This window comes from Brassica oleracea, unplaced genomic scaffold (genome assembly GCF_000695525.1).
Source record: "Brassica oleracea var. oleracea cultivar TO1000 unplaced genomic scaffold, BOL UnpScaffold01075, whole genome shotgun sequence".
NCBI lineage: Eukaryota > Viridiplantae > Streptophyta > Magnoliopsida > Brassicales > Brassicaceae > Brassica > Brassica oleracea.
In genome coordinates, this window is record NW_013617643.1 from 7,436 (window position 1) to 20,090 (window position 12,655).

Consider the following 12,655-nt stretch of genomic DNA (forward strand, 5'->3'; position numbering starts at 1 on the left):
AATTCTGATAAATTTATTCTTTAAACAACGAAAAATAATTTAAAAATAATATTAATAAACATGTTTCGATTTTGTTATATTTAAAATAGTTATTATATAATTATATTCGAATACAATTCATCAAGTAGAGTATAAAACTATTATAATTATCTTATATAAAATTTCGTAAATTCGTTCATTATATTTTATAGTTTATAAATATTAAAAGTAATAAATAAAACATTATTAATCTTTCTATAATTTCGAGAATTAGTTTCCACAAATTGTTATTTGTAATATTTTTTATATTATATGGCAAGTGGTGTTAAATGATTTTAGACTTACCTTAAATTTTTAGATTTAAATTAAATAAATAAAAATTAAGAACAATCGACCAATCAAATTATAACAATTAAATTGAAACTTCACCTATGAACGACACGTCAGCAGAAATCACTAAATTAACTTTTTTTTTTAATATACATGGGGATTTTTTGAACACCCGTCGTTAAAGTTCAATTTCCCTATAATATAAGCGATTTGATTGCATCATTATGTGGATATATACCCTATCTACGAAACGAATTCAACGTTGGAATAAACACGTACAGACAAGACAGGTTTCAAAAAGAAGCAGCTTGCTAATAAGTAGTACACGCCAAAAATGGGTGAGTGTGACCCATAACATTAGTCAACGGTTCAAGTAAATTTAACATTATATAAATCGGTTTGAACCCGGTTCCGGTACAAATTAGGAATTTTTGAACTTTTGACATACATACACCTACTAATTAATTAATGTTCCATGCATTAGTTTAATGAATAATGATTAACGACTAATGAAATGAATGGCGCAGCCGCGTGATCCAAACGTTCAGACAGCTTTTCTCTAATTATTTATAAAAAAAAATTGGATAAGTAAAGACCAAATACAGAAAAGCTTACCCCACATGGTCATAATAATATTATTATTTTGATTATTTATAGGAAAAAAACACACAAACGGAGGCTGTTAGAACATGTTTACTAAGATTGTTCAGGTTTTTAGCATAATATAAGATACAATTTTTTTAACTTTTAACTAAAAAAAACTAAGAAACGTTTTTTAAATAAGAGATATAAAAAACGTTTCTTAACTTTTTTTTAATTAAAAGATAAAAAATCGTATTTTATATTAAGTTAAAGAACCTAAGAGAACTACGGTAAATATGCTTTAGTTTATAAAAAGTTAAAAGTAGAGTATAATAATATTACAACCGTATAATAAGAGAGATGTGGAATTTGAGTAAAGTTGGTCTGCTAAGGATCCATCCTCTGTATCTCTTCTTTCGTACACATCGCATATCTGTGAACCGAAGATGGGGAGGATGTATATCGCAGTCGCAGTTTGGTTGGTGTCCATGACTTGTTTATTTAATGCGGTTCGAGCACAGAACGGAACCAAAGCTACTACTGATCCCGACGAAGGTATTAATTTGATTAGACATATATACTTTTTGATATAATAAAAGTTTTCAAATATCAGAATCATGATCTACGTTTTTTGTTCGTCTTTTATTCTTTTTGATAAATATGATGATGATGATAAGTGCTGCTTCTGCTTCTTCTTATGTATTTATTTATCTGATGATATTGACATGAAATTAAAAAAAAAAAAAAAAAAAAACGAAATCCCAGCTCGGGCTCTGAACAAGATCTTCGAGACGTGGAAGATAACGGCGACGGATGCATGGAACATCAGCGGCGAACTCTGCAGCGGAGCAGCCATCGACGACAGCGTCAGCATCGACAACTTGTTCTTCAACCCTCTCATAAAATGCGACTGTTCCTTTGTCGACTCCACCATCTGCCGCATCATCGCTCTGTACGTTTCTATATCTCTCTGTTTCTTTCTTTCAGCTACTAATGCCTTCCACCTGTTCGACGCATTGCCTCTCTCAAATTAAATTATACTTTATACAGGAGGGCACGTGGGATGAATGTTACCGGACCTATTCCTCAAGAGCTTTGGAGTCTCGTTTACATCTCTAATCTGTACGCCGCTTTTGCTATCTCAACCCATTCCTTTTGCTTTTGCATTGGAAGTAGTTGGTTCACTCACTCACTTTGAATTCTAATCTACATATGAAGGAACCTTAATCAGAATTTCTTGAGTGGCTCCTTGTCTCCTGGCATTGGTAATCTGACTCGCATGCAGTGGATGTAAGTCACTCACTCACCCCCTTTTGATTCTTCTTCTTCTTCTTCTTCTTATTGGTCGGTCGTGCAGGACTTTTGGGGCCAATGCTTTGTCCGGTCCACTCCCCAAGGAAATAGGACTGCTCACTGATTTAAGATCTCTGTAAGGACTCTTCTATTTGATCACCTTCATTTTCAACCTCAGCTAGATTCTTTACGATTCTTCTTTCTTTTGAGCAGCGCTGTTGATATGAATAATTTCTCCGGCTCTCTACCGCCTGAGATTGGAAATTGCACCAGGCTTGTCAAAATGTATGTTTACCTCTTCTTTTTTAGTATATCTTACATCAACATTCCTATCACAAGTAAACTCGTGATTATGCTTGTTTTTATGACAGATACATTGGAAGTTCAGGACTTACTGGTGAACTTCCTTCATCATTTGTTAATCTTGTCAACTTGGAAGAAGCGTAAGATTTGTATCTGGCACCTCATTTAGAAACATTTGCATACTCCCTACGTTTTGGATTGACTTTCTTTCTTCATGTCGTTTCAGTTGGATTAATGATATCCAACTTACAGGTCCGATACCTGCCTTCTTAGGAAATTGGACCAGTCTTACTACTCTGTGAGCATTTTTCAATCTTATTTCTTTGTTTGAGGCTTCTCTATCAACTGATAGAGTTTAATTTTAACTATCAAACACTTGATGGTTTACCACTCGCAATACTCAACATTACATTTGATACATGCTTTGCTCCCTGCAGGAGAATTCTGGGGACTAATTTGAGTGGTCCAATTCCATCTACATTTGCCAACTTAGCTTCGTTGACAGAACTGTATATATATGCTCTTTTCTCCTTCACTTTTCAGCCTTGCTTTTTTTCTCTCCATACTGATGGAATTCCAAATTTCAGGAGACTAGGTGAAATATCCAACAGCCGTTCTTCTCTTCAATTTATCCGGAACATGAAATCTCTAAGTGTTCTGTAAGGACTTCCATTCAGCTTTGGCCTAATCTTGATGAACTTCTTAACTCCTTTTGCTCTTCCATTTCTTCTGTATTTTTGACATTTTTTTTTTTATTAAAATCGTGCAGAGTATTACGGAACAATAATCTTACGGGCACAATACCTTCAAATATTGCAGATTACTTGCAGCTGCGACAACTGTAAGTATGAGAAAAGATGACACAAAATGTTGTTCCTATGTTTTCTTTATTACTAAACTGAGAACATTAGACCCTACTTAATTACAAGCTCTTTACGTTTTTCTCCAGTGATTTGAGTTTCAACAACCTAACTGGGCAGATTCCATCTTCGCTTTTCAACTCAAGCCAACTTACTCACTTGTAAGAACATTCGCTTTCCCATCACATGCTCTTAGTCGAATTCGCTGACAAACTGAGAATAAACCTTGTTACCTTTATTTAGGTTTCTGGGAAATAACAAGTTGAGCGGTTCCTTACCCATTAAAAAGAGTTCCTCTCTTAGTAATCTGTGAGTAAAAAAATCTGTAGAGGAACGTATCTTCTTTCTGGGTACCATCTACTGAAAATTCAAAGCTTTTTTATGTGCAGAGATGTTTCATACAATGATTTGACAGGAAATCTTCCTTCTTGGGTTCGCCTACCAAACTTGCAACTGTATGTTCAGGAATTAGATGCTTAATTTTCATGGCGCATAGTACATTATTGTGCTGAAAGGAAACATTTTTTTTACTCTGCAGTAACCTGATTGCGAACCACTTTACAGTAGGAGGGTCTGACAGAAGGTGACTTTGTCAATCTTGTGCTTTGCTTGAAGCCTAAAGCTCTACTCTGTTTATATTTCGCAAGCATAGAAATGTTAATCTACATGCTAGATTTCTCATCTTAGTACTTTTTTCTTTCTTTCGAAAAGGGTTTTCCCCGGACTGGACTGCCTCCAGAAGAATTTCCCCTGCAATCGAGGAAAAGGCGTATGTAAGTGCATTTAAATAGTGTTCCGAAACTTATTTCAGTTTTGACATTGACAGTGTTAGGATGCATATATGTTGGTTAAGATGTTTCTCTCTTGATGGGTGTCTAGATTTCAACTTTTCTGTCAACTGTGGAGGCCCGGATATCAGGTCCAGTAGTGGAGCTTTGTATGAGAAAGACGAGGGGGAGCTTGGACCAGCTTCATCTTTCGTAAGTAAAACGCAGAGATGGGCAGTCAGCAATGTAGGACTATTTACTGGGAGTAACAGTAATCAATATAGAGCTCTTTCAGACACACCATTTGCAAACACTTCTGACTCAGAGCTTTTCCAATCAGCGAGGCTCTCTGCATCTTCTCTAAGGTATTACGGACTGGGGCTAGAAAACGGAGGCTATAGTGTAACACTTCAGTTTGGTGAAATACAAATACAAGGTTCTGGTACCTGGACAAGTCTTGGAAGGCGACTTTTCGATATATATGTCCAGGTCTCTACTCTACACTGAGCTTCCTCTCATATTCTCTCAAACGTTAGCTTATTCTTCTTGACTGTGAATGCCTTTTTAATTTTCTTTTGTAGGGAAAACTTGTTGAAAAGGATTTTGATGTGCATAGAACAGCTAACGGTTCTACTTCCCGGGTGATTCAAAGAGTTTATAAAGCAAATGTATCTGAAAATTACGTTGAAATTCATCTTTTCTGGGCTGGAAAAGGGACATGTTGTATTCCTGCTCAAGGGACATATGGGCCGTTAGTCTCTGCTATCAGTGCAACGCCAGGTAACAACAAAGAATTTCATCATCTTTCTGGAGTTCAATGTCTCTTCTCACAACCGGCTTTTTTTCACTGCAGATTTCATACCTACTGTAGCTAATAAGTTGCCCCCCGAATCCAAGAAAAAAATTGGTATAATTGCAGGGGCCATTGTAGGGGCAGGAATGATAAGTATCTTGGTGATTGCTATCATCTTAATCATCCGTCGGAAAAGAAAAACGGCGGCTGATGAAGAAGGTAAGTATAGTCTTAAACCCTTTTGGGATTATTATTAAAGTCGAATTGCCAACAACTGTAACTTTCAACTGCATTTACTGTTATGCAGTGCTACACAGCCTGGACATAAGACCCTACACCTTTAGTTACTCAGAACTCAGAGCTGCAACTCAAGATTTTAATCCTTCCAACAAGCTTGGGGAGGGAGGATTTGGACCTGTTTTTAAGGTAACACCCTTAGCAGATAATGGATTGTAGTTTCTCCATTGACTCTATATATTCTAAAGATATCTAGTGGTACAGGGGAAACTGAACGATGGAAGAGAGATAGCCGTGAAGCAGTTATCAGTTGCATCGAGGCAAGGCAAGGGTCAATTTGTTGCGGAGATTGCCACTATATCAGCTGTTCAGCATCGCAACCCTGTAAAACTGTACGGATGCTGCATCGAGGGAAATCAGCGTATGCTTGTGGATGAATACCTCTCAAACCACAGTCTAGATCAAGCTCTGTTCGGTATGCAAATAAGGTTAAAACAGTTTTTTATAGTTTTTGCTTAAAAAAGAAGTAGGGCTGCTGTTGGCTTACACGTTGCTGTGATTTTCGTAGAGGAAAATAGCTTGCAACTTGGTTGGTCAGACCGTTTGGAGATATGCTTAGGAGTAGCAAAAGGTTTGGCATATATGCATGAGGAGTCAAGTTCTCGTATAGTGCACAGGGATGTGAAGGCAAGCAATATTCTGCTGGACTCGGACCTGATACCAAAACTCTCCGACTTTGGATTGGCCAAACTATATGATGATAAGAAGACGCACATAAGCACCCGAGTTGCAGGGACCATGTAAATATCCTGGAAACCCCAATCACATAGAAAAAAGATTTTAAGTTTTGTTAAATATCCTCACAACGATTGTTGATTGTTCATTACATACAATGCTGCAGAGGATATCTGTCACCGGAATACGTGATGCTTGGACATCTTACGGAGAAGACGGATGTGTTTGCCTTTGGTATAGTGGCTCTGGAAATTGTAAGCGGAAGGCCCAACTCCTCTCCAGAAATGGATGACGAGAAACACTACCTTCTCGAATGGGCATGGAGCCTACACCAAGAGAATCGTGATATGGAAGTAGTAGATGCGGGTCTAACAGGATATGACGAGGAAGAAGTGAAACGTGTAATAGGGGTAGCCTTCTTGTGCACACAGACAGATCACGCAGTACGGCCAGCGATGTCCCGAGTGGTAGGCATGTTGACGGGGCATGTGGAGATAAGGGAAGCCAATGCGAAGCCAGGGTACGTCTCTGAGAGAACATTCGAGAACGCAATGAGCTTCATGAGTGGTGGTTCAACGAGCTCGAGCTTGGTATTGGCCCCCGACACTCCAAAGAATTCATCCAAGTAGAAGATGGACTTGAACAAACTTGAATGAAACACGTTTTGAGGATTTCTTATTGTATAAATTCAAGAAGCGTGGTTTGTACGAAACTGCTTGTCTGACCAAACTACAAAAACGTGCCTTTGACTAATTATTGTCTTCTCCTGAATGCTTTTGGCCCCATTTTTAACATTGTAAGTATCCCTAAACCACCAACGCTAATCCAAAAGGTGGTGATGGTTGCCACCATTAATTGGATTCCAATGGGTTTTTAAGCAAAATATTTAAGCTATTTCAATCTTTCTTTAATCAATATGTTGAGAGAAAAGAAAAGAAAATTGTTAGGATTGCGCATATTCGCCTTGAGGAGAATAGCTTTATTTTCCTCTTTTTGTTGGAGAAACAACATATTTCAGTTATATAGATTTGTTTCACTTTGATTAAGAGAACCAGAGACACCTTTGTTTGGGGGCAAAGTGTGAGAGCTGCATCCTCTTTCCTCATGATGGGCCTGCCTCTCTATAAACTAAAATCAAACGATGAAGGGAGTTAGGAGAGTTAAAAAGGCCCGGCCCATTGAATGAGTGTTAAGCCGCAGCAATGGTATTAAACCCTGAAACCCTAAGTTATTTCTCTTACTTATTAGCTCGTAGTCAGTCGTATTAGGGTTTTAGTGTCTCTCCTCCTCGAAAGAATGGCTATGTACCTTCTCTACGAGTCTTCTTCTGGCTATGGCCTCTTCGAGGCGCACGGTCTTGATGAGATTGGGCAGAACACTGAGGCCGTCCGTAGCTCAGTCTCCGACCTCAGTCGCTTTGGCCGTGTTGTCCAGCTCACAGCATTTCACCCCTTTGAGTCTGCTCTCGATGCCCTAAACCAAGTTAACGCCGTCTCTGAAGGTATATTTTTATATTCAATTTATTGTGGATTCGAACCATCACTCTGCCTTCCTATTGATGTTGAACTTTGTCCTTTGTCTTTATGTTGTTTTACAATTTTACATAGAAAAAGCTTCAGTTTTTTAATGGTTGATTGGTGTTGAGCTTGTCTCTACCTTTTTTTTTTATTTTAATGACAGGTGTTATGACTGACGAGCTTAGAAGTTTCCTGGAGTTGAATCTTCCTAAGGTCAAAGAAGGCAAGAAACCCAAGTTCAGCTTAGGAACCTCTGAGCCTAAACTCGGTTCCCACATTTTGGAAGCCACCAAAATCCCCTGCCAGAGCAATGAGTTCGTTCTTGAGCTTCTCCGTGGTGTGCGTCTCCATTTTGACAGGTTCATCAAGGACCTTAAGGTGTCTACTCTTTTTTCTTTTTTCTTCTCTTTACCTTGTATGTGCGTTGTGTGTACTAATGAATGAATCTGTGTTTTAATTTATTGAATGTAGCCTGGCGATCTGGAAAAATCTCAACTTGGGTTAGCTCACAGCTACAGCAGAGCCAAGGTCAAGTTCAATGTTAACCGAGTGGATAACATGGTTATTCAGGCCATTTTCCTCCTTGACACCCTTGATAAGGATATCAATTCCTTTGCCATGAGAGTCAGGTTTGTTTTCATTCAACCTTTCCCTTTCATATAGTCAACGAGTGCTTATAATGTTGTTACAGGGAATGGTATTCGTGGCACTTCCCCGAGCTAGTGAAGATTGTTAATGACAATTATCTTTACGCTCGTGTTTCAAAGATGATTGATGACAAGTCAAAGTTGACTGAAGACCACATCCCTATGCTTACTGAAGTCCTAGGGGATGAAGATAAAGCCAAGGAGGTCGTCGAAGCTGGGAAAGCATCCATGGGTAAGTGACCAAGCTCTACGGATTAATTGGTTTTTGTAATCTCTCTATTGTTCTAAGACCTTTTTTTTTATTATTTTCTTCCATATGCACAGGCCAGGATTTATCACCGCTTGACTTGATCAACGTACAGACCTTTGCTCAGAAAGTTATGGACCTCGCTGACTACAGAAAGAAGCTCTACGATTACCTTGTTTCTAAGATGAGCGACATTGCCCCTAATCTGGCGGCCTTGATTGGAGATGTGGTCGGTGCCCGTCTGATTTCACATGCTGGAAGTCTCACTAACCTTGCCAAATGCCCATCTTCCACCCTCCAGATTCTTGGAGCGGAGAAGGCGCTTTTCAGGTGCACTATCACAGAGCTGTCTTTTTCTTTTAGTCTTCTCCATAAGTTATTTTAGTGCTGCTTGTGATGTTGGAACCGCCTGTGGTGTTTCAGGGCTCTTAAAACACGAGGCAACACACCCAAGTATGGGTTGATTTTCCATTCGTCCTTCATTGGCCGAGCATCTGCTAAGAACAAGGGCCGTATCGCTCGTTATCTTGCAAACAAGTGCTCTATAGCGTCCCGTATTGATTGTTTCGCTGGTAAGAATCAGAAACTCGAGCTCTTAGTATTTTGAGAAATGTTGTAACCTGATTGGTGTTGATGTCCTGATGCAGATGGTGCAACAACCGCATTTGGTGAGAAGCTTCGGGAACAAGTAGAGGAAAGGCTGGACTTTTATGACAAGGGTGTTGCCCCACGTAAGAACGTGGATGTAATGAAGGAGGTGATTGAGAATCTCCAAAACAAAGGTATATTATCTTTGAAAATATACATATTCATATTTCGATAGTGGAGTTAGTGTTTAATCGGTGCTCCTCCTTTAGATGAGGAAAACAAGGAGACAGTGGATGCCTCAGCAAAGAAGAGCAAGAAGAAGAAGGCAAAGGGTGAAGAAGAAGAGGAGGTGGAGAAGTCAGAGAAAAAGAAGAAGAGGAAGATGGAGACAGAAGAGGAGAATGAGAAATCAGAGAAGAAGAAGAAAAAGAAGAGTAAGTCTGCTGGAGGAGACGAGGAGACTGATGATGGTCAGAGCAAGAAGAAATCGAAGAAGAAGAAGAAGTCAAAGAGTGAGGATGACGACGAATAGGGGATGATGCAACATAAAAAGACACCCTGCATTCTGTTTTTTTTTAGTTAAATGTTTTTTCTTTTTGCTGTGTTTCTTTTTCTTAGTAAACTCTGCCGCTAGAGAATCTGTGTTCTATTCTGAAAACGATTTGATAACATCTCAAGTTTGTCCATCATTTTAAGATTATTTTAATTTATGTTCTCTGCATGTTTGAATCCCCGCTTTCACATGATAATCAATTGTGATTTTGTTTTTCTCATACGAAAGAACGGAAAGATATTTGTCCAACTTGCTTTTCAAAATGATTCTACTTTATTATTCGAAAAGTAATCAGTGTATATGATGACCAACTGCATTAGCTAATTGTATATAACAAATTTAGAAAAGGAAACTAAACAAAAAAAAAATATATATATATATATATATATATTTCAAAAAAATAATACTATTCTTTTTGAAAACATAATTTAAATAACCCAGAAGATATAAAAACTAATTAAATCTTGTTTTATAATATAACTTCGATCAACTTATTAGAAAAATACAAAATCTTGTAAATAACACAAATCGATAGCATGATAACATATTTTTGAAAAATGATTTACAGTAACTTAAAAACGATTTGACAATGTAAACAATAAGATTTTTATTATAGCATAATTCTAATAAAAATAATTGTCGTTTAATTCTAAAATATTACAATCCAGTATATCTAGAATATGGGTAATTAGGCCTAGGCATAAAATCCGGAACCCGAAATCCGAACCGTACCCGACCCGTTATCTGATCCAAAATGTAAAAATACCCGAACGGGTCATGTAAGGTGGTACAAAAAATATCTGAACCCGAAGTGTTATTAACCGAATCCGAACGGGTAACCCGAAAAATCTGAAATTAATAGTTAATATAAATATTTTGAAATATATATAAGTATTTCAATTATTAAATTCAATATTTGTGGTAGTATGATATATAATAATAAATATTAAAATTTTAATAAATAATTTAAGTACACAATTAGTTATAAATAAGTATTTTATAATTTGCTCATTGAAATAAAAAGTCTACTCTCTATAAGGCAATACATATTATTTACAAGGTGTTTTCCTGCACCATGTGCAGTAAAGAATTTTTTAAATCTAATGTATATTTAAAAATAAATTTATTAAATATTATATATTTTACTATTTTCTTACTAATATTTAATATAGATTTGATATATATTAAATCAATTTGCATAAAACTAATAAAAATTGTATAATTATCAAAAATTTAGCCTAAACAATATTTATAAAATTTGTAGATATATAAGAAACTAATGATTTTACGATTAGATATTTAATTTTTTTTTAAATTGTAGAAATTTTTGAAAGCTTTAGTAATACAAATTGTATATTTGTACAAAAATAATAACATTTCGAAATTTGAAATGTTATATATGAATATATTTATTTTATAGATGATGTATAAGCTATTATCATATTTAAAAAAAGTTTACCAAAAAGAAATATCAATATTAAATGTAATATATGAATTATTATCATATTCTAATAAGTTTGCCAAAAATATAAATCAACATTAAATGAAATTATCCATGTCATATTTTTCCGGAAGCCATGTCATCAATTTCAATAGCCATGTCATATTTGTTTTGTGAAATTGATTGTAAAGAGGACATGTGACAAAATCACTTCGCAAATATAGTCTAGGGGATTTTATCAATTTATGTGTGATAGATTAATTTTTATTTAATTTAGATGTTTTTCTTTATGTTTTGCTTCAAATTTTTTGTATTTTACTTCGGTTATATCCGAACCTAACCGATATAACCCGAATCCGTACGATATATGATTACTTTATGGGTTTTAAGACGCAATACAATTTTGAACCAAACCCGAAGTGTTATTATCCGAACCCGACCCGTATTAATAAAATTTTAGTATGGGACCTATGAGCGTAAACCCGAAAATCCGAAAAACCCGATCCGAACACCAACGGGTACCCGAACGCCCACGCCTATGGGTAATGAACAGAAGAATCGGAGGATTTGAGAAGACAATTGATTTTGGTGTTCAGAAAGGAAAACACTTTCTGGAAACAAAAAAGTAGAGACTAGTGGCATATAAACGGGGACAGAAACACAAAATTTACCAAGCCATTACGAAACAACGAAGAGCTTTAAATCGATTAATCAGTATAAAGGACAAACATGGGAAGTTAGTAGAGAGTGCAATCGAAGTAAAGAATGTTGTTATTCAATACTTCCGAGATCTCTTCTCCACTTCTTCACCTTATGCTGCTCTTTGCTTTCTTTCTAGAAAAGTAACTCCCGGTGACAACATGCTGCTTCTAGAGAAACCATCAGAACTGGAGATAAAGAGAGCTTTATTTGATATCAATCCAGAAAAAGCTCCAGAACCAAATGGCCTAACTAATAAATTGTACCAAAAAATTTGGAGGGAGATGTGGCTTGATATTATTAGATTTGTGAAAGATTTCTTCATCACGGGAAGTTTTGATCCACACCTACACCAGACAAATATTTACCTCATTCCTAAGAAAAATAAACCTAGAGAGATGACGGAGTTCGGACCTATTAGCCTCTGCAATGTGAGCTACAAGATTATCTCCAAATTATTATGCAAGAGACTCAAGAGGGTCATTCCGAGATTGATATCAGAGACACAATCGGCCTTTGTGGCGAAACGCTTAATTACAGACAACATTCTTCTGGCACAAGAAAATTTTCATGCCCTACGGACAAACACGAGATGTAGGGAAGAATTTATGGCTATTAAAACAAATATGAGCAAAGCTTATGATAGAGTGGAGTGAAGTTCTATTTCAGCTTTGATGAGAGACTAGTTGACCTCATTATGTGTTGTGTCACGTCGGTCACATATCAAGTCCTAGTAAATGGAGAACCAAGAGGGCGAATCATTCCAAGGAGGGGCTTAAGACAAGGAGATCCGCTTTCTCCATTCATGTTCATCATGTGTACGGAAGCCTTGATCTCGCTCCTAAACGGAGCGGAAGCTGAGAAGAAAATACTAGGCTTCCGCGTTGCTAGAGCGAGCCCAAGGATTTCTCACCTCCTTTTTGCGGACGATAGTCTTTTCTTCTGCCAGGCCATATTAAGCCAATGTAGAGAGATCATGGACATTTTAGACATATATGGGAGAGCATTAGGACAAAGGCTAAATACGGCAAAATCGTCGATGGTTTTTGGAAACCGAGTGGACCCCTCCTTAGAACAAGATATT

The 12,655-nt window shown here is 36.8% G+C and overlaps 2 protein-coding genes across 3 annotated transcripts; both read left to right on the forward strand.

Moving 5' to 3' along the window:
- The first annotated feature begins 1,226 nt into the window (after positions 1-1,226).
- On the forward strand, positions 1,227-6,664 carry LOC106320812 (probable LRR receptor-like serine/threonine-protein kinase At1g56140). Of its 2 annotated transcripts, XM_013759164.1 has the most exons (23): positions 1,227-1,446; positions 1,657-1,843; positions 1,942-2,013; positions 2,110-2,181; positions 2,249-2,320; positions 2,398-2,469; positions 2,556-2,627; positions 2,714-2,785; positions 2,925-2,996; positions 3,075-3,146; positions 3,257-3,328; positions 3,437-3,508; positions 3,591-3,656; positions 3,737-3,802; positions 3,886-3,930; positions 4,059-4,120; positions 4,227-4,603; positions 4,696-4,894; positions 4,968-5,126; positions 5,215-5,333; positions 5,409-5,619; positions 5,713-5,944; positions 6,046-6,664. In XM_013759164.1, the coding sequence occupies exons 1-23, from the start codon at positions 1,338-1,340 to the stop codon at positions 6,506-6,508; spliced, it is 3,015 nt and encodes a 1,004-aa protein (XP_013614618.1). In that variant the 5' UTR covers positions 1,227-1,337; the 3' UTR covers positions 6,509-6,664. The 2 variants fall into 2 exon arrangements, with proteins under 2 accessions (XP_013614618.1, XP_013614619.1); XM_013759165.1 differs by lacking the exon at positions 6,046-6,664 and having other exon boundaries at positions 5,409-5,632; positions 5,713-5,935.
- A 449-nt stretch (positions 6,665-7,113) lies between these two features.
- Positions 7,114-9,607, forward strand: LOC106320813 (nucleolar protein 56-like). Its single transcript, XM_013759166.1, has 8 exons — positions 7,114-7,380; positions 7,560-7,774; positions 7,868-8,025; positions 8,088-8,275; positions 8,368-8,620; positions 8,714-8,862; positions 8,938-9,072; positions 9,148-9,607. The coding sequence occupies exons 1-8, from the start codon at positions 7,176-7,178 to the stop codon at positions 9,408-9,410; spliced, it is 1,566 nt and encodes a 521-aa protein (XP_013614620.1). The 5' UTR covers positions 7,114-7,175; the 3' UTR covers positions 9,411-9,607.
- The last annotated feature ends 3,048 nt before the right edge of the window (positions 9,608-12,655 follow it).

Bases quoted from the DNA above. Each gene is read 5' to 3' on its own strand.
- LOC106320812 (XM_013759164.1), top strand. From the start codon at position 1,338: ATGGGGAGGATGTATATCGCAGTCGCAGTTTGGTTGGTGTCCATGACT. The intron at 4,604-4,695 runs GTCTCTACTCTA...TTTCTTTTGTAG, and splicing joins TTTTCGATATATATGTCCAG to GGAAAACTTGTTGAAAAGGA. The intron at 4,895-4,967 runs GTAACAACAAAG...TTTTCACTGCAG, and splicing joins TGCTATCAGTGCAACGCCAG to ATTTCATACCTACTGTAGCT.
- LOC106320813 (XM_013759166.1), top strand. From the start codon at position 7,176: ATGGCTATGTACCTTCTCTACGAGTCTTCTTCTGGCTATGGCCTCTTC. The intron at 7,775-7,867 runs GTGTCTACTCTT...TATTGAATGTAG, and splicing joins GGTTCATCAAGGACCTTAAG to CCTGGCGATCTGGAAAAATC. The intron at 8,276-8,367 runs GTAAGTGACCAA...CCATATGCACAG, and splicing joins AGCTGGGAAAGCATCCATGG to GCCAGGATTTATCACCGCTT.